Source organism: Mustela lutreola, chromosome 9 (assembly GCF_030435805.1).
Source record: "Mustela lutreola isolate mMusLut2 chromosome 9, mMusLut2.pri, whole genome shotgun sequence".
NCBI classification, from domain to species: Eukaryota; Metazoa; Chordata; class Mammalia; order Carnivora; family Mustelidae; genus Mustela; species Mustela lutreola.
This window is the reverse complement of record NC_081298.1, coordinates 10,024,461-10,051,581: the sequence shown is the minus strand read 5'-3', so window position 1 is coordinate 10,051,581 and position 27,121 is coordinate 10,024,461. Positions and strand designations below refer to the sequence as shown.

The following is a 27,121-nucleotide window of genomic DNA, read 5'->3' as shown; positions in this document are numbered from 1 at the left end:
CTGACAGCCTTTCGATTCTGAATGACAGAAAGCACTTGGAAAGTGTTTGACATGAAAATAAACACATTCAGTGACAACTAGAACACATCAGCTTCCAATCTGTCTACAAGGGACCGCTCCCACACTGGCCAAGGCTGGCTTCCTGAGAACGACGTCTTGGCTACTGGATGTAAACAAGAAAGGCCACATCAGTGCTTCCCAGCTTCTAGAAGAAATCAACCTGATTCATCTAGGGTGTGTCCCTGCTGGAAAATTCTGCAGGTCCTTTGGATAATGCATGGGGGAGGGGGGCTTATCTACCCAGATTTGGTTAGCTTTGTAAACAGGAGCCCGCACTTGGGATTCTGGGATTCTCGTTCACAGAACCCTATTACAATACAGGCAGTTTTGTTTTTAATTCAGAATCACCTACTAGGCACTGCTGTGGGGGAATCTCAACACTTTACAATTCTCCTCCATGACCAGATGAAGGCTCAGAGCTGAACTCTACATCCTCCTAAGCAAGCATCAGAGTGTTCCTTCTTCAGCAAAGCCATCCCCCGTCTTCAGGGACGCTTTCTTCTAAGACTCTGGTGACTGACAGGCTCGGAGCTGGGTTTTTGGCTTTTGTTTGCTTTGCCAGCATGAATCACACAGTTTCAAGAATACATCATTTCCCTTAGGGGGAAAAAAAAAATCAACATATGCAAAAAGAAACACCTGAAAAAGATTTCAACCATTTATAAATATTTTCTAATTCCAACAGAGGGTGTGTGTGATATTTTCAGGACAGATAAAAAGCATAAACATACAGATAAGAAAATAAAATTTAATAACCTACTAATTTGGATCGCTCTTATATATTATGAAGCAGCAGTATTTTTGTACAATACCAGAAGACTTGCAGACTTTGGAAATCTACTACATTCAGCAACACGGTAGATTTCTGTTGGTGGCGCTACCCATTTACCTTGGATGTAGCAAGTGCAAACCTCGACCTGAGATCCTTTCTATCACGTGCAACACACACATCTTTACCACTTAGACATCCTTATTTTTCTCCTTCTCTTAGAGGATCATATTGCCTCTTCCCAGACTGAAAATATTTCATGAGTGATTCCTCTTGGCAAAATTTCCTCCCGGCGCTTGTTACCGACCAAACTTTCTTGATGGCTGTCAGTTCTTAATACCCATTCTCTCGCCTGTTTAAGTCTCAAAACTAATGCTTTGGTTTCTCTGTCTTTTGTTATTTGGTATAGTTGTTTATGGACACGCTTCCGCTAATATCCAGCTAGGAGGTCTTAGAAAAAGCTGGCGTGTGCCTTAGATGCGTGCGCACTCACACACACCCCCACATATGTGTGTTAAAGACTCTCAACTAGCGGGACCCCCTTTTCACGGACAGAGTTGGAAGATCGATGGAAATACACGTTAGTCCTTCTCCGTCCTATCCAGGCACAACGAAGCAGGGAGACTTTGCTACAATAGCCGGAAGGCACTTGGGTAAAACATTCAGATAACCGAGGAAAGGCCAAATTCCCTCATGTGCAAAAAAAAAAAAAAAAAAAAAAAAGAAAGAAAAAAAGAAAAAGGTTAAGGTTCCCAGCCAGGTCAAGGGAGAACAGATCACTCAACAAACACTTTAACGCTTCCCCAGGGAAGTCAGTATTGCTGGAGAGAAACTGCTTTATGTGAAGCTGCTGGTGTAAGGAACCCTTTTATTAATTAGGAAGAATTTCACATCCCAGAAGTTCTGCAACAGCGGTTAAGCTCTTACTGGCATTTTGTATAAAAGAAGGATTTTGCCAAACTTTGGGCTTGAAGAGCGGCCCCTGCCCCGTTGTTGGGGAAGATAAATGCTAGGTCTCCACTGAAAGGTGGAATGTTCTCATCTACTGGGTGTTCTCATCCACTCTCCGCAGCACCAGACCCTCCGGGCTGTAGTCCTCAAGCCTCATGCTCCTGGCCACACCATGGGGAAGGTTTCATCTCTGCGTCACCTTGACAAGGAAGCCGGGACTCCAAAAACCCACAGCAAGCCCTTAAAGGCTGTGATTCTCCTCCTAGGCTTCTACCTAGCCCAGCTGACCGAGATCCCCGAGGAGAGCCTTTGGAAGAGTGGCAGGAATATTTATGTTCTGCGTGGATAAGTGGGGAGGAAGGAGAGTGGCTGAAAACGAAGTCCTGGCTTGTCCCAGGGTGTCCCCAGGAAGGTAAACAGGAACACATCTGTGCGATGAGAAACTCCCCTGCCGAGAACTTTGAGAGTTTTAGGTGTTTGCAAAAACTGCACCAAAGGGGGAAGACTCTAGAAGACTCAGTGTGTGTGCAGGAGAGACAACGGGGGAGAAAAATCCCCCCATACACCCCTTCGGGCACGCTCCTTCGGATTGAGGGAGGCACGCAGGTTGATTCTCGTCGGTGCAGATAAAGCGGCTAATGCAGACAGGTGTCTTGGGATGGAGGGGTGCTGGAGATGGGCTTGGGTAAAAAAAAAAACAAAAAAACAAAGCCAGTGAACTTGGGGCCAAAGCCCGTTGCTGTCCTACTCGGAGGCTAGGCCCGAGAGGAAGTTCCACCCTGGTCATGGGGGAACCCAATTCCAGAAATACTCAGGCCTGCCCGCCGCTTGCCTCGGTCCATACTTCACAAAATTCCCTGCACCATTTCCGTGGTTTTTTTGGTTTGGGTTTTTTTTTTTTTTTCCCCCTTTGGTTGCTATAGCTCTTCTGGGATTCTTTCTCACAATTCAACGCACATGCTTGAGATCTTCTTCACCAGTTCATGGAAAAGCGCTCTGGCCACCAGGGAGAAAGCAAGCGAGGCTAGCAGAAAGCCCCCGGCCTGCAGGCCTGCGGAGGCCGGTGCTCACGCCGCGGGCTGGGGTCCCTGCTCCAGGCCCGCCGCTCTCTGCAAGGTTGAGGAGCAGCGGGCCCAGAGAGCTCCCCCAATCCAGCCACCTCGGGCTGGCTCTTGGAAGCGGAGACAAAAGTAACAAACGTGGACACGTCTCATAACTTAAGGCTGAGTTTTAACCGGTCATCTGGTGTGCGCCAGACAGTCTTGCTTCAGAATGAGGAAACTGACCAATAAGGGTTCAGCCGTGGCCCGACCGTGGCCGGGACCAGGCGGTCCCTAAGGAGGACAGTCCGGCTTCTGGTTTTTTCTTCAGCCCGGAAGCCAGGCCCGCTCGGGTCACGTTCCTTGGGTGGCTCTGTTTGAAAACTCCTTTCCTTCAAAAGGTACAGGAGCTGTATCTGTGACCTGGAAAAATGAACGCAGGGCTGGGGTTTAATCACGGGGGCCCACATCTTCCATCCCCCAGCCCAGCCCACACCCCAGGCTCCGGTCACTCCGTTCTCGGGCCGGTCCGGCGTGCTGTCTTGTGTGTTTGCTCAGCAGGCACTTAAGGTTTTTGGATGGGACACCAGGAAAGTCAACCGAGATGCTCTCTGGGATTTAAACCCCAAATCAAAAGGCAGAGTGTTCTCTCTGGTGTTTTACACAGAGAGGTGGCGAGCTCCTTAATCGAGAGTCAGCTTTCTGCCAGGACCTCGTCCCGCGCATGGCCTCCGGGCCAGGAGATGTACAGTAAAGGAAACAGAAGGTGAGGGCAGTGGAAGGCTCCCAGGGGTCAGATACGGAAGGTGTCTTGCTAATGGCATCTTCTACGTCTGATTTCTGGCAGGAGGTCCTGAAAACTCCTTCCTGATAATTTCATTAACTACAAAAGAACAGAGAGAGAGAAAGAGAGAGAGAAGCGGCGAGTGAGCGGGCACCAACAACACTGATCAGCTTAGCTTTTCTAGAACCGGAACAAGGGGAAGGCTTTTTAAGACACACTTTTGTTCTGATAATGCACCTGACGGCTTTTAACCTAAGAAATGCTTTCCTCGGCTCTTTTTTCTGGAGGATGATATTTTGTGCTAGAGGGGTTTGTGAAGGTAACTTTAAACATCCTGGCAGAGATGGTGCTGGGCCGGAGGGCGGGTGCTAAGTGTGTCCCGTCTCTCTGTTGACTCCCAAACCCCTTCCGCTATTACAGCATCTAGAAAAGCCCTACGACGTGACTCAACTCTAGTTGACCCCCAGAGCATACGGTTCTCAGAAGAGGGGCCTTTCCACAGACAGCAGATGGGAATACCACAACGACCAGCCATTGTGTAGACAAAATCTCTCTCCGCACAACCAGGAATTCCTCCCCACAACACACACACGAGCGAAGGATCACACCGTGAGTCTTCCGAAGGGGAAAATGTCCTCTGAGGGGTCTGGAAAATTCGGCTACCCCCTCCCCCTCGCAGGGACCCAGGAATGGGATGCCAGCCCCTGGCATCAAGAAAGCTGGCTATCTTCTCCCATCTTGGTACCTTATCCAGGGCTGTGGTCCTGGAAGAAAGGCAGTAAGGTCTTAGACGGGGGGGCAGCTGGCAAAAAGGCTTCCTTCGACTTTCTTGGTAAAAGTTGTGGTCAGTGGCATCCCAGACCCAAGGCAGAGGTGTGTGTCCACCGCGGCTTGTGCAGTGGGATGGGCTGACTGGTCCCAGGGGCAGGACAGGAGGGAGGGAGGGAGACCCCTTTTGGGTGCCATGGAAGGTCTCTCAAGTTGTCCTGCAGCCCCTCCCCAGCCTCCTCAACCTGCAGGTTTCATCTTTGCTTTTGTCTCTAACCGTTGAGATGTGCTCAAACTCTCCCCATGTTCAAGCTGAGCCCTGAAAGGTCCAGTGTCCTTTCCCAGAAACCCCCACGTGGATGAGCCCACAGGCCCCAGGCCCCAAGGAGGAGGCATGTGCAAACGCTAGAGGCAGTGGCGCTGAGGGGCAGCAGCGCGTCTGAACCTTGGCTCCTGAGCTCTGAGGACCGTGACTTGACCTCTCTGGGCTCGTGCCTTGCACCTCCCAGGGGAGCAAACCCATGTGCGCCGTTCAGTCCCCGTGAGGCATGGAGGTCCGTGCTAGCTCCTCGCGTCCACCTGGTCAGTGGTGTTCGGCTGCTGTTGCCTACGATCGGGTTAGGCCCAGGCTCTGGGTCGGACTCTGAATGAGTACTTTGCCCCGCAGGCCTCAGCTTGTGCTAGAAACTAGTCAAGCACACGCTCTGTTGTTCAGATACAAGGTGGGAGTCTGGGCTCTGGAGCCCGCTAGCCAGGGTTCGCATCTCACCTCTACCGCCTCCTCGCTTGCTGAACCTTGCCTCAGTCTCCCCATCTGTAAACCATGTACAAAACCATCCCCCCTTCCTTCCAGGGGTGTGGAGGAGCTCGGATAAGCTAATGCAAGTGCGGAAATGATCACCGTGCCTAGTATGGCGGGTGTTCATAGTATGGTGTGCATTAGATCTGCGCCTTCGACGTGCTGTTTTTGTGTCTACAAACTGCAAACTGTGGAAGTGGATTCCTTAGTAGCAACTCCAAGGATGAATTCATAGACAGCAAACCAACATTCAGTGGGCACTTACTGTATACCAGGCAGCAGCCTAGCTGACTCCCAGGGGCCCTCAGGCAGGAACCCCACGAAGGAACCCGCCCTCGGGCGCACCCCACCAGGGCCTGGGCTGCCCAGAGGCCTTTGTGCAGCGGGGCAGGGAGGAGGTGGCAGTGAAAGCAGAAGGGGGGGGGCAGGGTGGCTTCACGCGGAGCTTTTCAAAGCCCGGATTCTGAAGGGCTTCCTGTTTTCTCAATCTAGGAAACCAGAGGAGTCAATCCCTCATGGAAACTTTCCATCGCCCTGGCTTTCTAAAAATAGCTGGGAGGCAGCCGTGTTGGCACCGCGACCCTCACTAAAGGGTCGTTTCCCTCCTCAGAAGGCAGAGGCCGGGGCCCGGGCCCAGGAGAGCACGGAAGGCAGGAGACGCGGCCAGCAGGCCCACGCGTGCCTTCTGAAAGCCACTTCCTGCCTTCTGAAAGCCACTTCCAGGTAGAAGCTCATAGCGGCGTCTGGAAAAGCTATGGACACGGTGTACTCAGACCTCCATGGGGTTGGGTGGGGGGCAGGGAGGCGGCTGTGCACTCCAGCCCCGAAGGGAGGCCTCGAACCCCACAGAAACCTCTCTGGGTAGAGGAACCTTCGCTTGCTGAAACCTCAGAGGGTGCTCCCCTGGCTGTGAACAAGGAGAGAAAGTTCCACGGCAGAAGAACCTGCTGGGCTCACCACCACGGCGGCGGCAGCGCAGCCCCTTGGGTCCCGGAACCTGAAGGGTTTCTACTCTGCCGCTTCCTCCAGAGCCTGGCGTCCCACCTGTAGGAGGTCTCCCCTTCACAGCCAAGGGTAGAGTGAGTGAGGCCACCCTGCCCTTTGAATGGATTCCCCGGTGCCCACCGTGAAACCCCTCCTTGGTCTTTCCCCAGCTTCTGGCCTTTGAAGAGGGACTCCAGGCTCAGCCCTGTAGCACATCATGCTCGGGCTTTGATCTCACTCCCTTGCTCTGTCCCCTTAAGGTCTCCCTCATGCAAAAACCCTGCACGGGGCCCCACCTGCTCTCCTAGGGGCCCTGCAACGCCAGCTCCCTGCACCCTGGCTGGCCATTGGGTTTTCACCTGCGCCCACTAGGCCTCTGCCCTGGCTGTCTCCCTTGCCACCTCTAAGGCCTTTCTCCACACTCCTTCATTCAAGGCTCTGCTCCCTCTCCTCCAGGAAGGCTGCCTGGGCACTCTGCAGTGCACACCCAGAGTCCCGCCCAGTTTCACTCTCCCTCTATCTTCTGTGTCATTGGTTCCTACAATTCACCAGCTAGTGCTTTGGCCATGGTCTTGCACTGAGTCTTCAGCTTTTAAGCAGGACGCCAGGACAGAGGAAGTGCTCATTGACACTTCATGAGAAAGAGGAAGCTCAGGGGCATTAAGTAGCCTCAGGTCCTACTGACAGCTCTGGGCTGGGCCCCAGCTCTGACTGAGGTCTGAGTGCCAGACTGTGGGTCAGCGCTCTGCATTTCTTTCCTCTGGTAAACGTTTGGAGCAACTCTTCTAGGCCAGCCTCTGTATCTTTCCTCCCAATTCTTCTCAAACTGGGCCATGTGCATTTCTGCAACTAGCGCCTATCCTTGTGCCAGCCCTGACTTCCCTCCTGCCCCTGTTCTGACGCCACCTTTTCATGGGAGCCATCTCCTGCTCCCACCCTCGGGCCCTCACTCCCTCCAAAAGCAAATACTGAATTCTCCAAATGCCTTGCTTGCAAACTCCTGGGCCAGGTTATCTGAGTTCCCTATAACTCCACGGTGCTCTGGATAGTACCATGCACACAGCAGGCACCTAATGCATGCATCTCATTTTTCCCCCCTGCCCCACCCCCAGGGATCCCACATCATCAGCCTAGGTCACTTGGTTTGGGGAAGCACATTTTCCTCTGTCACCTAATTGCCAAATGGGTTGCCTGTCTATTACTTCTCTGGAGCCTTTTCTCTACAAAAGAATATAAGCCATTCATATTTACTGGAAGCTAACCATGTGGCAAGCACTGTAATAAATGCCAAGTTTTTCTTATACCAAACCCCGTAATCCTATCCTTGTTCTACAGATGGAGAGAGGCAGTCACCAGCCATGCTAAGTGACAGCATCGGAATTTGAACTCGGGACCCATGTATTAACCGCAACGCTGTACAGCTACACAACTGATGAAGATGCTGTGCTATTAAGTTCAGGAGTCATCACCTTCGTCTTTCCTCTGTGGCCCTGGGGTCCTCTGTGTCCAGAAAAGGTAAAGGCAGCCTCTGTTAAGTTAACAGCCGCGAAGGCCAAGTGCCGGGTGGTTAAGGTGGTCACGGAGTATCACTTTCTCAGAACACGATTGAGGCCAATGGTGCTGACTCTACCACAAGCTCCCCTGACCTTTTATCATTATCTGAGTGAGGGCTGTGCTGCAAACCCTGATGCCTGTGCACCCCACCTCAGGATGATTTCTAAGCCTGACACCTGAGGCTAAAACCAGAACGGAAAAGATGGACAGATGTATAATTGTAACAATACTTATAGCTTTCTCTTTAAAACTCAAAAAAAAAAAAAAAAAAACTTGGTAGCATAATAAGAAAAACATAACTATTCTAATAACATGGCTGTAGGCAAAAAAAAGTAGACGAGGGACCACCAAGCCTTGTCTATCAAGGGCCAGATAAAACCGTTCTCCGAGCCCTGGGCCAGGCGGCCCCTTGCTCAACTGCTCAGCTCTGCCACTGTGGTGTGAAAGCCACCACAGACAGCATTTGTGAGCAAATGGCTGTGGCCGTGTGCTGATAAAACTTTATTAAACCGTAATAGGCCGGGGGGCCAAATTTTGAACAGACTAATTACCACCTGGCCAGAGACATCACGTACCAGCCCCTTGTCCATACCCACGGCAGAGAAGAACAGGGAAGTGGTGTTTCCTTCACCTGCTTTTGGGGAGTGGCAGCTGAAGAAGTCGATGCCTCCTACTGGTGAGGCTCATCCAACCATTCTAGGTGTTTATTTCTAAAAGCCTGGGCTTCTGTTAGCATCCCACTCTGCCCTAGGAATTTTCTGGTTCACTTGAAGGGGTCACTTGCACACCGACTTGCTTCTCTCAGCTGAGGGCAGAGGTGCTCAAGCATCACCTTCCAGAAGAATGACTGCTCAGACTTGCATACGGAAAACCATGCCGATCTACAGTGGGTCTAATTTAAAAGGCCGTGAGGAGTCCTTTTGACTAGGCCTTGCCCCCTTAATTGCTGAGTTTGGAAGTTCATCCCCTGAGAAAGCAGCAACAGGAAGGAGTGGACAGACCCCATCCTGCTTCTCTCCCAAACCTCAAGCATGTGTTCTAAAATCTGGTTAGATCACGTGAGTGCCCACGAGATTCTGGGGCCGGCCACAAAGGCCACAGCCAGAAAGACGCTCCTGGGGCTTGGATGGGAACGGGGTGAGGCCGCGTCCTCCAAGGCCAAAGAGGCTGAGAGCCCCAACAGGTACAGCCCCGCCCCCCACCCGCATCGCTTCTCGGTCTTCACTCCCCAGACCCAGGCTTGGGGCGAGAAGGCAGGAGCAGAAAGCACAGGAGTTGTGCCCTGTCTTGTCCCAGCTGCTGGCGGGAAAGGCGGCTCGGACAGCCGAGCGTGAGCTCCAGGCCTGTTTTCCCCACTAGCGTGTGGAAAGGGGCTCGGAAGGAAAGGCGGCTGGTGGCCTTGCCCTGGGACTTCAGTATCAAAACGGATGATCAGTCCTCTGAGAACAAAACTCTCCCCAGGCTCTGTGTTTTGCTTGCTAAGCAACTTTCCAGCCACCGAGGCCTGCTCTGTGGGCACTTGGGAACAGTGAAGAACTTTCTGCAGGGGCCAGGTGACGTTAGAGGCTCAGTGACAAAGACCAAAAAGAAAAAAAAAAAAACAACCCTTGACAGGCCTGAAGCCCAAAGCTGTGGGTGGGGTGCACGGTGGTAAAGCCCCCTGGGGCCCTGACCATGGGAGCCAGCCTGCGGCAGTTCCGAGGCCCCTGTAAGGTCAGAAGCATCACCAGGTGCTAATACCAGGGAGGGGAGAAGCACACACAAAGGGCCCTTGAAGGACTTTGGTTAAGTGGCTTGTGACGGTGTCTAACAGTCCCTGCTGGAGAACGTGCCAGGGCTACACCCCCTGCCCCCTTTCATGCTGCTCCTGGGAAGGGCTAGGATCTATCTCTGCAGAGCCAACCCTCTGGGCAACAGGATTCTGGGGACCCCCCCCCCCCCCAGCCCCGCTCCAAGGCCTCTGTAAACGTGGTAAAATTCACCAGTGTGCTGCTGCTCATTGGAGCCTTGATGGCAGGAGCCCACTTTCTCTGACAAACAGGCCGTTCAATAAGCCACAGCCCAGGGAGCCAGGGAGAGGTCAGGAGGCCTGTAACCTCCGCCCCCCCCCCGGGCCCACGGGCTGACTTCTGGGGAGGGCTCACCACACGCGGGCCGCTGGGTGTGCGGGTTCTACCCAGAATGTCAGAGGCTCCAGTCGTAGCAGTGACATGCCCACAGCAGAGGGGCAGAAAGTGGAGCATCGGGCCTCACTGACCCGCGGAGGCCTCCTGGGCCCTGGGCCATGGAGTCTGCAGTGGCTCCCAGGCTCTTCTCTGCAGGCCCAGAATCCCGACTCCCTGGAGGGAGGTTGAATGCGGGAGGCTAACTCAGGGGCGCTGCTGGGTTCTGCTGGGGTTGGTGGGAAAACCCCCTCCACCTCGGACCAAGCACAGCAGCCGTGGAGAGCAGCTTGCCGGCTCCTCTGCCCTGCCTGGCTTCCCTCGGTCCCCAGCGCAGAACGCCCCTCCTCTGACACACAGTCTGACTTAACCGGACCCACCGGGCAAAGCTGCATAAAACCAAAACAGAGCTGGTCCCCCACAGAGCATGACCAACCGTTCAAATGTAGGAGCAGGACCTGGCTGTGCGCTTCCTGGCAGAGGCGGAGGTGACCCCTGGGAGAACATGCGAATTCCCAGAGCCTCCTCCCCACCCCCCCACCCCAACCTGGACACCCCAACCTCCCAGAGAGTCTCAGGGAAGTCCCCCCAGGGGTGTCCCCTTACGGGGCGGGGGAGGGTGTCCAGCCCTTAAGAGCAGGAAGTGTGGTGTCTAGGAGGATGGTTGGAAAAGTTTTCTTCTACAAGTATTTCGAGTTAAGGAAACACACAGCTGGAAGACAAAAGGAGAAGCAGAAATGTCGATTACCTTTAACTTTGATTTCTTGGATCAAAGATCACAGTCATTCTGTTTCATAATATGTTTTGTATCCAGCTAAGGTGTGTGTCTATCAGCTCTGAAAAAGATTTGCAAAACCATTTTTGAGAAGAAAAAAAAAAAAATCACCTTTGACCTCTATCATGCTTCTAACGCATGTTAATATCATCTATGTCATGAGGAGCAACCCTTGGCCGAGGGCCCCGCAGAACCCAGGACAGAACGGAACCCCCTGGCTGTAGTTTAAGCCCACATTCTGCATCATCTTAACAACTGTGCCAGGATTAACCCCAAATCAGTGTTCAGAGGCCCTGAGAGGAGGACTTGGTGCACGGAAAGGAAGATCTCTGAGATCAACGGGCATCAGCAAGGGTTTTGCGGGTTTTCTTTTTTCTATGCTACACGAAACAGCCCTGGTGCCTCCCTAGCCGAGCATTGCAAATCAGGGTCAACCAAAGAGGTAACGTTTTAAAACTCTAGCTTCTGCGGTCAAAGGAAAATCAGCATTTCATGAAAAATCTACTCAAAAGTAATCGTCCTTCAGGCTTTTCTATATGCTAAACTGGAATCCTGGTTCCTTCCTACAAGTGATCTAACCTCAGTGTGCATGCAAATTCATCAGACTGCACATTTTCTTCCTTTTTTTTGGTTGATGATGAGAAAAAGTTACTATTTTTACTGCTCCTCCCCAGTCCGAGCGCTGAAGGCCCTTACAAAGGGCTCGCGAGCTATCTACATTTCAAGCCATTCTCTTAGATTTTCTCTTCAATGTCAATAAGCCATACACTCCCTTCTACGATCCCCTTTAAATGGACAAAGTCCAAGGCCAGGGTCTGTTTTGAGTGCCTACAGTTAGAAACCTTTCCTGGGATTAATTTCTTACAGAGAGTGACCCAGCCTTCCCTAGACAGAGCTTCGTCGGCATCAGGAGGTAAACCAGGATGCTCTTTGGATCTCCACGAAATGCCCCTTCAAAGCCGATCTCACTGAATCAGGAGAGCCTTCCAGTGGTGCTGGGCTCCAGCAGGGTCTGGTGGGGGTTAGGCACAGGACCACCAACCAGCTCCCCTCTCCTCTGTAAACACGGCTTGCACCCTGCATTTCAGGCTATCTCCTGAAGCCAAAAGGCCCACTCCCCTAATTGCGGGTGCTTGAGGCCCTACTGCAGCTTCTTCACTGCACTTTCCTCTCTCTACTCCACAGTGCTTATACCAAATCCAAGAGCTGAAGGCACTGTCAGGGTATTCCCCTGGGGCCTTAAAATACCACCTGTATCCTGACAAATCAATGTTTTCAGCCCCAGACCTCACCCTTGAACTTCAGGCTCAAACCTCTAACTGCCCACCAGGCAGCTCAAACTGAACATGGCCAAAGCCAATCTCCTGCTCCCATCCCCCCACCCCCACCCCCCAGCCCCCACCCCGTAACCCTATACCACTTGTTCCCACCATAGGAAACCTTCTCCCTTCTTCCGGTTGTTCAGACCAATCTTGGTCACAACCCACATCCCTCCATATGCAAATGCTTCTGGATTTACCCTTGAAATCTATCCGGAAACCAGCAGCCTCTACCACCTCCTGTCTCGATTGCTCCATCGGCCCCTCCCCTGCCTCCCTGAGCCTGGCTGGGACTCCTGGTCTCTGCCCACAGTGGGTGGGCCTGTTGGCCGTCAAGGGAGAGCAACAGGCTCTGTTGTTACTCCCGGAAAAACCAGCTCCAGGGTGCTACTGGGGCCAAGATGTGTTCACTCCGTCCGTCTGCACCCACTCAGCACGGAGGAGGCATCAGGGCCATGCACAAGTCCAAAGTCACATGCCTGGAGCCATAAGCCAAATCTGGGGAGAACCCCGGGGACCAAAGTCACATGCCTGGAGCCATAAGCCAAATCTGGGGAGAACCCCGGGGACCATGCCCTTAAGACCAGCCAGCTGGTACCCAAGAAGCCAGCCCTGCGCTCTCTCCTCCCCACTCCTCATCAAAAGTGTTCAGAGAATTTGTAAAACATCAAACTAGTTTGCGGCCTTTTGAGGTGCAGCTTCCTGTTTAGTCATGAAGTTTCACTCTTTAATGGTCTGTTTCTTGGTGGAAGACAGAAGCGCCAAGAGGAGAGGAAGGGCCTGTTTCCATTCAACTAAGACCCCCAGACTCCACTCAAGACCCAGATGCCCCCAACCCCTGGCCAGCTGTTCTCTCCTTCAGGCAGCTCTCCAGGTGCTTGTTTTACCTCTCCTGGCCCTCTCTGGGGAGTGCTGGTGGGATGCCCATGGCTCAGGTCAGGTTACTGAGGCACAGAAAGAAGGAGTGACTTGGCCAGGACCAGTGCCCTGCACTGGGCAGAACTCGATAAGGCCTCTGCTTCAGGGACAAAAGTCCCAGGCTCCCTGCATTTGGAAGACCGTCTGGCTGCCCTGGGAGCGGGGCAAAAATGCAGACTGGCGTCGGTCGCCCTCAGAACCAAAGCGCTCTTCTGGCAGGGACATCCACGTCAGTCTCGTGGCCTCTCGCTGAGCCACATGCAGGCATAAGAATGCCTCCCTGGCAAGGTTGCTGTGTGGATTAAGGGATACGTTCTGTCTGACTTCTGCACAGGTATTTATAAACTCCATAATAGGGTCTCCCAAAGAAGAAAGATGGGAGAGGGAGAGGAGAGTATATGGAAGGAGATGGAGACCTGGCCTAACCATTCTCGCAGATAACCAAGAAGGTGACTCTTATTTCCCTACATGGTTCAAGAGGAAGTAGGTTCTTTTGATCAGCATGACTGCTCTGGCCAGTTGTTAGTAATATGGAGGAGGACCGCAAGAGAGAAGGCCATGTTTAGAATTCCCTGGCAAACATCAACAAACCCTCCCAAAGCCAAGGAGACGGCCCTCTGGTCCTTGAATCATTACTCCATTTTGTGGTCTTTCATGAGGCTACAGATAAAGACCGACACAGTGATGATGCATTTTTACAACACTAGGCACAAATCGGTAAACCATTCCGCTGGTGCTGTGGGTTAGATGATCATTGAGGCTAGGGACTGGAAGTGCTTCACTGATTAATCAACGCTGATAATTAACATGCAAGCCCATGGTATCAACAGATAAAATGCAAAATCAGATCCAAGAATCTGTCACCTTGACAAATCCTACAACTAGCATCTAGTCTCCTAAAAACACAGGTGTGCTTCTGTAAGTGCAGTGGAATCAGATGGGGAAAACCTGTGTGCATCTGTGTCAGGGAGCTGACAAGAATTAGAGACTGGTCTAAGGTGCATTCAGTTTGACGGTTCCACAATGAAAACACCAATGTCCCTCCCAACTGCAGTAGAAATGAATACCGTCCTACCCATTTTCTACTTTTTCCAGGGTTCCACATGAACTTACAGTCTAGAGAAAAACAACTTAGACTTTCTCTCGGCTAAACTGCCCTACAAGGAAGGACTCACTGACTATAGAAATTGAGACCTGAGCTGGGTTTGCCCCTTCTGACCAGTCCATTTCTCCATTCAGCAAAACTGTTTCTGAGTTCAGGCTGCTACGTTGCACCTCTACTGGCAAGCAACCACACAGCTTCTAAGGTAGCAACCACAGGCAGGAAAGCATTCTAAACAAACCGCCACTTGCTTCCTTGTCCTTCTGCCATTTCATCACGGCCTTGACCCCAAACCTCTGCTGCGAGGCATCAGCCGCAAAGCAAGCATTGCAAAATAAGTTGTTGGCCAAACAGAAGCAAAAGAAAAGCACTTATTACTACATCCAGTTGAGATTTGGGAAAGGAACAGCCGTCCAAACCCACAAATCAGCCTGGGACCGCAAATGAGATGATAAAATAAATACCTAATTGTTTGGGAAGCCATTTTTCTCTTTGGGGGTGGAAGGAATGAACCAAACACTTCCACGAAGACACTGGAGTGTATTTTCTCCTTGTCCCGTGAGACACGGGACAGAGGCTGGGGAGGGGGGTTAACAGGTGGAAGCCTGGTGCACTAAGAAGCACACCCCTCCCAGGCCACTTTCCTCATGTCACAGAATGGCCCCAGACTTCCTCACGGCCTCTCCGGAGCTGGCCAGAAATCCTGTCCTGGCTCATGAGACCCTGCCTTCAAAGACCAGCATGGTCCTGGACGCTTGGAAAGGACTCCCTGGCTTTTTAGTTGACTCCTGCAACTCTGTCTCCATCTCACCTTTCCAGATCCTTCTGTATCCTCCCATATCTACCCTGATCAGCTCAGAGCACAATCCACCCCCAGAAGGACACCCCCGCACACACATCCACAGTCCAACAAGACCGTGTCCTGTGAGGAGGCCTCCTACCACTTTGCACTCCCTTCCACTATACCTTCCTCGTCTTGAGCATCTTGTCTTGAAATCCCCCCGAAAGAGTTCAGCTTGGGTTGGCATAAGACTTGCCTCCTGAGGGTGTAGGCCTGACCCCTGGTTCTCTTGGCAAGCCCTCCCTCTGGGGCGCAGCCCTGAGCAAGCCCACCTGCCCCAGGAGGGAGAGGGCAAGTGCAGGGCCAAGAACTTTCCACCTTCCTGGTTCAGCCAAGGGCCTGTGGGTGGGTGAGAGCAAGATAAATCAGGGACCGCCTGGGCCACCCAGCCCACTCCTTCTAGGCTCAAAAAAGCTACTAGCTTCTTGCAAAGAAATGTTACCAGACCTGAGCAGGGACCAAACCCAGTCCTAAAGGTCTCCAGTGAGATTCATGGTCCTGGACCAGCCACCTGTTGCTCTTAACTCAAAGGCCAGCCAAGGGACCGGCAAGGGCTGTGTGTGTGACTTTACACCAGGTGTCCCTACGACACATGCAGACAGAGCCCCAACTCCTGACTCACCCCTCCATCAAACACTTCACCTCCAGGCCCAGCTGTGAGCTACACTGTGCCCCCGCAGTGGCTACGTTGGAGCTCTATGCCCTGATGTGATGATGTCGGGAGATGGGGCCTTCAGGGGGCTGATCAGAGTCGATGAGGTCGTCAGGGTGGAACCCCATGATGGGATCAGTGCCTTCATCCAAAGCTCATACACTCTCTCTCCCTACCATGTGCCAACACAGCAAGGAGGTGCCCATCGCGAGAGGGCTCTCACCAGAACCCAAGGGCGCAGGCACCCTGATCTCGGACCTCCAGCCTCCAACAGTGGGAGAAAAGGCAGCCTGAGCTAAGATGGGCCCGTAAGAAGTCTCCAGCCAGAGCACCTTCCCCTCTCTCTCTCTCTCTCTCTCTATCTCATGGCAGGCACATGCAGCAAAGCAGCCCTGGTTAAAGGACTGTCCGAGGTCACAGGGCTGGTGTGGCAGGATCTGAACAAGGAACAGAGCTTCTGCAGTGCTCCCACTGCTCCCACTGCCTGCGGTCTTGGCTCCGGGCCCGGAAAGCCCCCTCTCCTGGCTCGATGTCACAGCGTGCCACTCTGTCCACACCCGGCCTCAAAGGCTGCCTGGCTCTTCCAGCCCAGAGCCGCTTCTCCCCGCTCTGCCCTCCACCGACGGCGCGTGCAGCCTTGCTGGGTCCGGTAAGGCTGGACAAGCCTCGGAGGGTGAGGTGGGAGGGAGTGCACAGACCGCTCAGGGCCGGGGCTGAGCGCCACAGGGAGGGGCTCGCACCCCACGGCAGACTCACAGGGAGACACGCTGCTGGGGGCCAGAATCGTGGCTCCAGGACCCATCCCGACACGTCCTGCCCCGGACTGGCGGCGGGTCCCCGGCACTTCCCGCACCTGCCCCGGGGAAGGTGGGTGGGGGCTGGTCCCGGCCGCGGCGAGGGGAATCAAGGCGTCGGCACAGGACACGGGCTTCTGATGGCATGTGTGACCCATGACGAGCGCTCTGCAGACCCTGAGGGCACGGGACCAAGCAGGTCCCTCCCCAGGGCTCCGCTGCCTAACCCACAGAATGGGCAGCAGCCCGTGTTACCCAGCAGGGCCCTGCGTTCGGCCTCCAGCGGGCACGATGCCACGCTCGCGGAAAGCGTGTAACTCTGGCTACTCGTATGGACTCGCCCACTGCGCAGACAGCGTTTAGTTAAAGACCAAGCGGATCGGACAGCCGCCCTCGGTCACCAAAGCACTTTCACCCCAGCAGCTATTTCTGCATTTTCAGAGTGGGTGGGTCTGAGGTCGGCGGTGCTCTCAGAAATGTGTTTTCACATCCTGCCGAGAGGGGCCCCTCCAGGGCCACCCTGCACCGTGTGGGCCAGCGACATGCAGAACAGCCCTCTGAGTCACCCACGCTCTGCAAACCAGAGGCCTCCGGAAGCCAGCGCAGGCATCGGGCCCGCACAGCACCCAGCCGCCCAGACATCTTACCAGCAAGATCTCGGAGCTTACGAGAAAAACGCCACACGGCACCAAGCTGTCCCGAGCTTTCGGGATGAGTAAACATGGCAGTTGTGAGGCTCGGGTTCTGGGTGGGAAGCCAAGGTGCTAACTGGGAGGAGGCCCTGTCACCAGCAAATGGGGCAGACGGCTCAGCCCGCAGCCACCATGGGAATTCTCCTGCAGTTACCATCCGGCCCCTGGGGCCTGCTTCTCCGAAGGCAATGCCGAGCACAGGCGGGTCCCTGGAATCCCTTGACTTTTAACATTCTCACCCAGTAAAAATCAGTCGTGTAGTATTTGAGGGAAAATGGCGTGAGCTAATCATGTTCACTCTAGCTGAGCTGGAGGGGATGAGATTTAAGAAGCAAAGAGGCGCCTGGCAATGTCGAGTGGTGGGTGCGTGTCTTAAAAGGGACAGGGTACAAGGCCCTCACAAGACTGAAGACAGAGCTGAGACCCAGGGCTCAGAGGAAGTTGGGGGCTTCCCCAGGAAGGCCAGGAGGCATCCCAGCCAGCCCTTGCCAATAACAATCTCCAGCATCCTGCAAAACCACCAGCGACCTGTGTTTCTAGACTCATGGAACCCACTCCTTCCCATGCTTTTGATGTTATTCTAGCTTTGGAATCTAGTGACCATCTGCAGACCATACAAGGCACTCCTTCTCCAAAGAAAGTTTAACCATCTTAGCCTCCATGGTCAGGGGCCTGATGGGGAAATCCAGGTGACCCTAGAAGATGATGGGTGAGCGGCTGCCAGACAGCAACCATCTACAGCTGGAGCCTGGGTCCTGTGGATAGCCACTGGATTCCACTTTGATGGACTTTCTCCAGCTACCACTAACCCATTCCTCACACACAGGGAGCCCCTTGGCCCTGGGAAAGTCCACACCTTTAAGATCAAAGAGAGTACACTTCTCTTTCTCACATTCCTCTGACCACCCTCTCACCCCAGCCCACCTTCCCACACTCTAAGCACAGCAAGCAAACTTACACCGCAGGGCCTTTGCACTTGCTGTTCTCTTCTTCCTTCAGTACTTATAAGGCTCTCTCCTTGGGCTCTCTGCCAAATGTCTCCTCCTCTGGGATACTTCCCCTTACTAGAACAGCAGGCCTCTGTGCTGCCTACAACTCTCTGTTCCTGCTTCCCTTCTTCTGCCTTTTTTCCCAGCACTTAGGTCTACTTGGTTCTATCATTTAGACTGGGCTCAGGGAGGGCAGGGCCTTTGAACTTTTCATTCATGCAGCATCCCCAGTAGTGACAATAAACATCTGTTGGGGAACTGAGTGATTAAAGAAACAAGGAAACAAATGGGTGGATAAACTCTGGCTCTGGGTATCAGCAAACCCAGTGCCGATGTCATCATGGCAAAACAGAGGAATCTAATGCATGTCCCTTAGAGCAGATCCCAGGAGAAGCAGTGACACATCATGTGTTGCTGTCATAAGGGAGAATGCAAGGGTGTCATGATATCACCCAGCTGGCTCCTGTAACTAGTGACATCCTGGCTCAGAAGCTTCATGGGGCCCCCTTCCCCTTCTGAGGACCGAGTATGGACACAGAGAGCCTCCTACAGCGCGTGAAGATAAGGACTGTGGGACCTGGAACCCCAAACCTTGGTTTTCCACTAAGTCTGACTCAAAGACCTCTCTATCCTGGGCCCGTTTCCTGTGGTGGCCAGGATGGGGCTAGAAACGGCCCATGAAAAGACCTTCGCAGGAGGAAGGTTTTAAGAGTCGCGCATCTGCCAGAAACCAGAGACTCTTAGGCATGAGACAGTCAGCCTTCCCAACCGAAGCCCCCCTGTGTTCCTGACCCTGAGCACGCGTCCATGGAGGCCGCCATGCTCCGAGGGGGGAGGCAGGGGAGGGGGCAGGGCCATCGCGAGCTCAGGAGGCGTATCCCAGCCCATGTGGCAGGCTCAAAGGCCCAGGATGACTGTGAACCCTCATGGGAGGTGGCTCTAACTTTCCTCCTGTTCTGAAGGATGACCTTGAACAGGTTCTAGAAAAACTCCACAAAAATGCAGTACTGTACAAGGTTTTGTTTTGTTTTGTTTTTGTTTTGTTTTGTTTTCCTGCCTGAGCTAGAGATCCAGCGATCTAAAGTCAACGGAAAGACTCCGTGTCAGTCTGCGCAGCCCAACAAGCCAGTTCCACCACGTCCAAGGACAGGCACGAGTCCCCAGATGGCCGAGACATTTCTGGAGAACAACGAGCTGGGGACGGACCCTCCCAGGAACCAAGACCACCTCCAAAGCAGCCATAATGAAGAACCGTCACCGGGGACAGAAAGCCCATTGTATGGAAGGAAACCGAGAGGCCAGGAATGAGATTCACACACGGCAGGATCACAGGCCCGTGGGGACGGCACGGACTGCTCAACAGTCGGGTCTAGGCCCACGACTTATCCGTATGGAAAACAATAAAACGCAAACCTTACCTTGCACTGGATGCAAAATCAGTTCCAGCATGATTACAATCTCCAGGGTGAAAAATCAGACTACCACCTATCGGGACGCGATACGTGGAGGCTCTTCAAGGCAGCAGGGCGGAAAAACGTGTCCTGCACCTGTCCTCCAGACGTGGGGAGCATCGGGCTCACCTGGAGGGCCTGTAAGGAGCCGAATGCTGGGCCCCACCCTGGGGTTTCTGATTTACCAGGTCTGGAATTTGCATTTCTAATAAGCCCCCAGTCCAAGGACACATTTTGGGTAGCACCACCCAAACTACGCGCAAAAAAAGTTCAAACCTTGCGGAAAATGAATTTACCTTAAAAGTTTCTGTTTGTAAGAAGTACCCTTTCACACATACCAGCTATGCAAAACCACTTACAGATCGTCCCCGTACCCAGTGCTGGGAGGCTGTGGCGCTGGGCCATCCCTTCGGTGCTGCTGGTGGGAGGGCAAACTGGTACATCCACTTGGAAAGACAATTTGGTATTGTCTCCTAACAGCCGTGTACGCCCAGTGCCCAGGCAATTCCAGCTGGCGGCATAACGCTACAGAAACTCCCATGCGTGTGTGTGTGTATGTGTGTGTATGCCAGGAGACAGAGAAAGATTATTCCAGAAGGCACTGTCTGTCACAAACAAAGGGGAGAAATCTGGAAACGGCCAGAGGTCTCCTGGTAGGATGGATCCAAGAGTTCTAATGATGGAATACTACACAGCAGAGAAAAGGAAAGCACGGTAGCTACCAAAATGACAACATCCAAATCTTCTTAGAGAACGATCCCGTTTACGTACCCTCCACAAGCACACAAAACTAAACATACTACTGTGTGGAGAATCAAGCAGGTGGAAACGTTAGAAAGAAAAGGAAGTGCCAGACACAGAACTGAGGACAGCGTGACTCGAAGGCAGGGTGTGAAGAGGACACATCCCTGACCGTGAGCCCTGCGGGAAAGACGCAGCTGCACCCCAGGTCCCTCCTGACGCGGGAGCACACCGCCTCTCATGAGGTGGTCGCCCCCGAAACACGAAGCAGAATTGATCCGGCCCCTTGGCTCACTACTGATTTGCAGGAAATACTGGGGACAGAGCAACCCGTCAGAGGCCTGTGGGGCTTCAATCTGCAGAACCAGCCTTTGTGTGAACCACCTGGCTTCTTGAAGACAGCAGAGGGGAGAAAGATGACAGGGACAGGAGCAGAGGAAAGAAACAAAAACACACACCCAACAACCACAACGTGTGGGCCCTGCCTTGGATCCAGAGTCAAACAAGCTGTAGAAAAACAGAGAGAGAGAGAGAGAATAGGGCACTCAGGAGACAAGTGAAAATTTGAGCACCGGGTTCAATATCAAAGAATTACATTTTTAGCTGTGACAGTGAAAAATCAGAGAAAAGTTTTTTAAAGAGCCATCTTGTAGAGAAACCTAACTGAAAGGTTTGCAAATTATAAAATTTTCAAAGACAGAAGAGCTACAAGGCACAGATTATGTTCTTTTTCTTTACGCTCAGGAGAGGGACACAGTATTGGTATTGTTACGTTTGTATCTTACGTATATATGTAATAAAAGCAGTTTGGTACTGGACAGAAGGGAGGCAGGGAGGGAAAGGGGGTGGGGCAGAGAAGGAAGAGGTGGGGGAGGGGGACGGGAGGAAGGGGGCGCAGGGAGGGAACAAGGGAGACAGATGAGCCCCACCCCCTGCTGCCTCCCACAGGAGCTAATGCTTGGAGAGCAGCAGGAAAGCAGCGCCCCTTCAGGGGATGGGGAAGGGCCTGGAGCACACCTGGGGCAGGAGAATGCCTCCTCCTCCAAGAAGCCTTCCCTCCTGACTCTGTCTCACAGCGCCTGTTCCTTCGTGGCCTGCCTCCCCATCTGCAACGCATTTCTGTTGTACACACTATCCCCACTCTCCCTTAGGCTGCAAGATCCACGGCCCGGGGACCTGCCCTCACTCGCCCGGCACCTGTCCGTGTACCTGGCAGGTCACAGGCGTCAACGTACAGTGTTGGGGGGCTGCCAGGTCCTGTCCTAAGACACCTACACGCGCTGACCAGGCAGGGTTCACGAGGCTCCCCCAGGAGATGTTGCTCTCTTCCCATTCTGTAGGTCCGTCAACCCAGGCTCTTGCTAAGAGTTACAGAGCCTGAGCAGGTAGCTGCTCCAGGATCTGAATGTAGGCGGTGACGCCCGGGCGCAGACTCAAAACCCCCCTACCCTGCGCGCCTGCCCCGCCCGTAAACCTGGGTTTAATGGTAAAGACAGAGCTTTCTGTTTGGGCCTAAAATGATCGGAGTTAACCCCGATCGTCCAAGGAGAACCTGCCTGGCCAAGTGCTTTCTCGTGCCCATACTAGCTCCGGGGCTGTTCCTTGGCAGGCGTCATTGGGGGCCCACGCACACCCGTGTGCACACTCGCCTTACTACACACCACAGGGCAAGGTACGAAGCCGACCCCCTCTGACTTGTTTTCTGCTTGGTACACAGTAGGCACTCAGCAGATGTGTTGAGTGGAACAGACTCAAGGGCAAACAGTTTGGGCCAGGACGTCCAGCTTTCCAAAATAGAAACTTTCGAGCCAAGCTCCACAGGAAAACACGCCGTCCCGTTTCTCCTTAAGAGACCCACTGGCATGAATGAGCCCCTCCTGGAAATGCGAGGCCCCCACAGGAGGGGGCCTGGATCGTCTCAGGATTCCCGCCTCCGCAAGAGTGACTTGAGACAGAGGGCTCTACTTCTGTCCCTCTGCCAGCACCAGCCACACAGAGGGGTCCCCACAAGGCTAAGAGTGAGAGCTCAGAGCACCAGCGCCCCAGGGCTGTGATCTGGAGTGGGAACTTAGGAAGCTCTTTCCAGGGCAGTCCTGGCCACAGTCAAGTGCCAAGAGGCCATCTTGGGGTGAGCACCCAAAAGCAGGCGAGTCAAGGGACAGCGACTGCAGAGAGGACAGGAGACCATCCTAGGACCTTCTCTCTGATCAGAGCAAAATGGGGGGCCAGCCAGAGTGAAGGAGCTTGGACCAGTCTCTGCAAGGGGCCAGGGGTCGGCAGGAGAAAGAAGTTCCAGTTCCTGGACCGAGACAGGAATTTCTCAGAAGCTTGGCAGCCTGGAGAACACAGGGCTGGTTTCTGTTTTCCACCCCCAGAAACGCCTGGAACCACAGCAGGAGGGAGGCCCCGCTGGCCGCACCAGGCCCGGCCAGGAGAGCCCTGGCCAGCCCCAGGATGCAAACACCGTGCTGTTTACAGAGGGAAGCCCCGGCCAGCTCGGATGCCCATTCCGGGCGTCCCCGGCCACCTCGCTCTCGGCCAGCCGGGCCCGGGGACGCTATCTGCGGGAGGAGCCGGGGGCGGGCAGGCAGCCCCGGCGGAGAGAGGAGGGGCGCATGTGCCAGCCAGGCAGCCTCCTGGCGCGGACAGGGAAGGGGCTCACGGGTCTCCCTGCAGAAGAGTTGCCGTGGAGCCTTGCGCCAGCCCTGCGCCAGCCCCGGCCAAGCCCAGCAGAGGACCAGGGCTACCGCGCACACGCTCTCCCGGGCAGCCTGCTCAGGGCTTGCACAACCGTTTCCATGGCACCAGGTTTTGCTGTCACAACAACCACAGGATGGCCAGGCGCTGGGCAGTGCGGCCGGCTGCAGGCGAGAAATCGATTTTCTCGGGGGCCCCGGGGCCAGCGCATTTTTGAAGGCCTGCCCCCAGCTGGGCCCACTGGACAGTGGGGGGCCCACGGAGCAGGGGGCTGGGAGGGAACCCAGGGCCTGGCTGCTGCCTCTCCGTGCCATGCACTGGCCCGGCAGGACCATCAAGACCAAGGCACGGCTACTTTTGGAAATGCTAGGCCCTGGCATGCCAGACCACTGAGACACCCCCATCATTTGCACTGGATGTCGTGAAACTATTGCTACGAAGGCTAAAGGTGGCCACGGACATGTGACATCCGTCACTTCTGTTTTGCAGCTCTGTCATGGGATTTAGAGGGTTAGTCCTCTACTTCCACTACCACCCCCAACCCTGGGACTCTCTCAGGCCTTTTGAAAAGCTCACAGCTCTAGGCTCCAAAGCTGTCCTGATGAGACCTGCTTCTGGGACCGGGACACAGGCTGTCGCCCACTTTCATGCATTCTCAAACCCTGCTAGCGGGTGTCACAAGGCTGTGCATTTCCACTCCTGAACTTCCACGGGAGGAGGTAGCATCTTGCCTCAAGAACACATAGAGAAAGTAGAGAAAGAACAACTACACATTTACTTGCAGGCTGTGTGACCTTAGTCAGTCGCCTAACCTCTCTGGGCTAGAGTTTCCTTACCTCTAAAATGGGAGTAATAGCAGTACTTGCCTCAGGGGCTGTTGTGAGGGTTAACCTGTGAAGGTTAAATGAGTTAGCACGGGTAAGTCTTAGCAGAGTGCCTGGCACACAGTGAGTACCATCAAAGTATCCGCTACTATCATTCTTATTAAAAATAAGTATTACTGTTGTTTCAGGATGAACAGTCTCGCATCATTTAAGAGCCAGATGGCGTACGGTGTCTGTTCTGTTCTCAGACATTCACTCAGGGCCCTACGTCTCACCTGCGGGGAGTGGGCGAGGCTGGGAACAAACGGGCAAGAGCGGATGTTGCCGACGACCTACTGTGTGCAGAGCCATTGCAGGGGCAGTTGTGGGTACCGAGTCAGAGATGGTAGTCCTTCCTACCCAGAGACTTGGACTTGAGCCAGGAGGGGAAAAAAAAAAAAAAAACCCAGAAACACCTGAGAGGTCCAGGGATGGACAGCAGCTGCCAGGGGCCGTGTGTGTCTCCGGGACTCGGAGGAGGAGAGCCCCGCCCCGCTCCAGGGAGCTGGGCAGAGCCTCCAAACGCGGGCTGGACTCCCGAAGGCACAACAGGGAGGGATGGCATTCCAGGCGGAGGTTATGGTATGGGCACAAGTTCAGAGGCAAGAACGTCTCAGCACAGCCACATGGCATCCTCCACTCAAAGCCGAGAGGCGCGGACAAGAGGCCCAATGTCGCGTCCAAACAGTGAGAGGAACCCGAAAGCAGAACTAACAGCTTTCCATTTTGAAAACCCCATTTTTCATGCAAGCCTGTAGGATCATTTCTCAGACCTGAAGTGTGTTCCTTTTATTTTTTTCTTCGCAATTTTCTTAAGGAATACGTGCATATAGCCAAGAAGAAAAAGAAATCAGTAAATTTAAAAACACCAACAGCAAGAGGTCTCCTCTTGGCTCCTGTCTCAGTTGCTCGACACCCTCTTTGGGGACTGTATCTTATTAATAGGCAGGTAGGTTGCTTCGGGTCATCTGCTCGTGAGGACAAGAGGGCAGTCCACGCCCGCGCCCCTCACTCGGGGAAAGCGGGGCTCTGGTCGACGGGCCAGGGGCGCTGAGATGAGGTTCACTGTGGTGTCTGAGCAGATGGCTTCAACCCAAAACAGACAAGAGGACATTAGCAAAGGGCTGGCACATCCCAGATGTATGGATGGGACATTCCTTGGCTCTGGACAGAGAGGACGGTGACAGGGGACATGACGAGCTGCCAGTTACTCCCTGCCAAGTGCCTCCCATGGCTGCTGTTACAGGCATCGGCCACGTGTCAGTCATTTCAACCCAGAGCACCATTATGATCCCCCTTTTACAAACAGGGAAGTTGGGGTCACAGGTATTTAGTAACTTGCTTAAGGCCACACCCCTACATTCACTAGGCAGCCAGCCAGACAGGGGAGCCAGGCACAGATTCGGGGGCGGGGGGGACACTGGATTCCCAGGGCGGCATCCACGGTGGGGTGTCCAGGGGGCAGACAGACTGGCGGGTCTGCCGTGAAAGCCCATGTTCTAGAGGCCCGTCAGACGGAGGGAGTGCAAAGGCCCAAGATGAATGTCCCGTTCAACTCGTGAATTATATCTGGATGACTCTGAGGCCATCGATACACACGTGCCTCTGACGGCTTCTCCTCTGGGCTCCAGCTCTGTGACCTGAGACAAATCCTTCCCTTGTCCCTCGGCCTGGACTCACAGCTGCGATGGGAGATGGTAATTAGTCTCTGCCTTCCAAAGGTGCTCATTAAGTGCGAGAGACTGTTGTTATAATTATTTCCTGTACTTGCCAGCCTGGCAAACACACCCTCCCCCAGCCATCTGCCAGCAGCTTCCCCTCCCTCCTGGGATCAAAACCAGACCTCTCGCTGTGGCCTCTGAGGCCCTCTGTGCTCGGGTCTACCCCCAAAACCTCCGTCTCACTCACCTCCTGGCCACGGCTGTCAACGACACGAGACCCCTCTCTGCCCTCCACACCAATCGGGCTTCCTCCCAGCTCTGGCCCTTTGCACGTGCTGTTCCACCTGCCTGGAATTCCCTTCCCCCCACCTCCTCCTCCGGGTCTCAGGTCCAGGCCACCCCCTCAAGCAAGCTGTCCCTGGCTGTCCCCATCTGAAGTCCCTCCCTCCTTGACCATCCCCTTGTTGGTTTTATTCAGGGCCCTGAGCTCCAGCTGAAAGCCTCCTTATTTATTGGTGGATTTTTGACCAACATTTTCTCCCCTAGAGACTGTCAGAAGAGGGGCCTCATGCACTGGGTTGGCTGGTGTGTTCCAGCCCCCAGCACAAAGTCCAGCACGCAGTCGGTGCCCATCGGTTATCTTTTCAAGGTAGGAATGGGTGAATGGGCAAGCAGTCGCTTAGAAGCAAACAAGAAGGCAAATGCCCCAAAGATGGCTCCCGGACGCGCCCCGAGGCAGCCAGCCTACCCCGCCACAGGCTACCGGAGGCCAAACCCACACTGCCAGCCCTCCCCATTTTTTGTGGGGCACTTTTCACACATGCCTCACCCAAGGCCACAAAGCAGGCTCCGAGTCAAGCTGCCTTAGACTTCAGCTACTTGTCAACATCTGGCCCCGAAGCCAGTGTCCTGGGCTTTCACCAGGAAATCCACTGTGCACAGCGAGAAACTGCTTCCTGGTGGCTTTACACACCCAGTGAGATCTAAGAATTCTCCAGTCAACAAAACAGGCCTTTTCTAGAGTAGACCCCCAGGTACCAAAAGTACATGAGAGTCTGGTCAACATTCCACGTTATAAAGGCGTTGTTTCCACCAGAATCGGCACTAAATCCGTCAGACTGCTGGTTCTTAGCAGCAGTGTTCCACGCTGAGGGGTCACCTGGCTGTCACAAGTGGGGAGGCAGGTGGGCTGCTGGAATCCGGTGGCCGGGGACCAGGGGTGCTGCTAACCGTCCTACCATGCTCAGGGCACCTCCCCACAAAGAATCATCCAGCCCCAGATGTCTGTAGTCTAGAGGTTGAGAAACTTGATTCAGGCAAAAAGATAAGAAAATGTTCTGGTGGTTCTTGGACTGAAGAGAAGTAGTCCCTAAATTTGGGGAGAATCAGCAACTATATCCTTGAGGCCTCATTCTGTTTTAGATTTTCCTCCTAGTGCTATGACCACTGGACATGATCATATCTATTTGTTTAACTGTTTGCTTTGTTCTCCAACCAGGAGGTAAGTCCCATGAAGGCAGGGACTCCCTCTGCTTCGTGCACGACTGTGTCTGCAGAACCTACAAACTTCGCTTGGCACATGGGAGGCATTCAATACGCACTCATGGAAAAGATGAAGAAACTCCTAAGAACATTAAAGATTACAAAATATCCAACCTCCTTTTGGAGCTATTTTCCCATTACGATCACACTTCATGTGCGGAAACCCCGAATCTGTTCTCCTGTCACCCAGAATCACAGGTTTTGTGATTGGGA

The 27,121-nt window shown here is 53.8% G+C and overlaps 1 protein-coding gene across 7 annotated transcripts in view; it reads right to left on the bottom strand.

Moving 5' to 3' along the window:
• Window positions 1-705: 705 nt before the first annotated feature.
• The window catches only part of NFATC2 (nuclear factor of activated T cells 2), a 154,759-nt gene continuing 128,343 nt past the window's right edge, over window positions 706-27,121 (bottom strand). For 4 of the 7 annotated variants that reach the window (XM_059132752.1, XM_059132753.1, XM_059132748.1 and 1 more), the window contains exon 10: window positions 706-3,703. In XM_059132752.1, the coding sequence (XP_058988735.1) occupies window positions 3,648-3,703 (56 nt within the window). In that variant the 3' untranslated portion in view covers window positions 706-3,647. Of the gene's footprint in view, window positions 3,704-10,619; window positions 10,708-27,121 lie in introns of all 7 variants that reach the window. The other 3 variants (XM_059132749.1, XM_059132750.1, XM_059132751.1) reach the window with 3 other exon arrangements.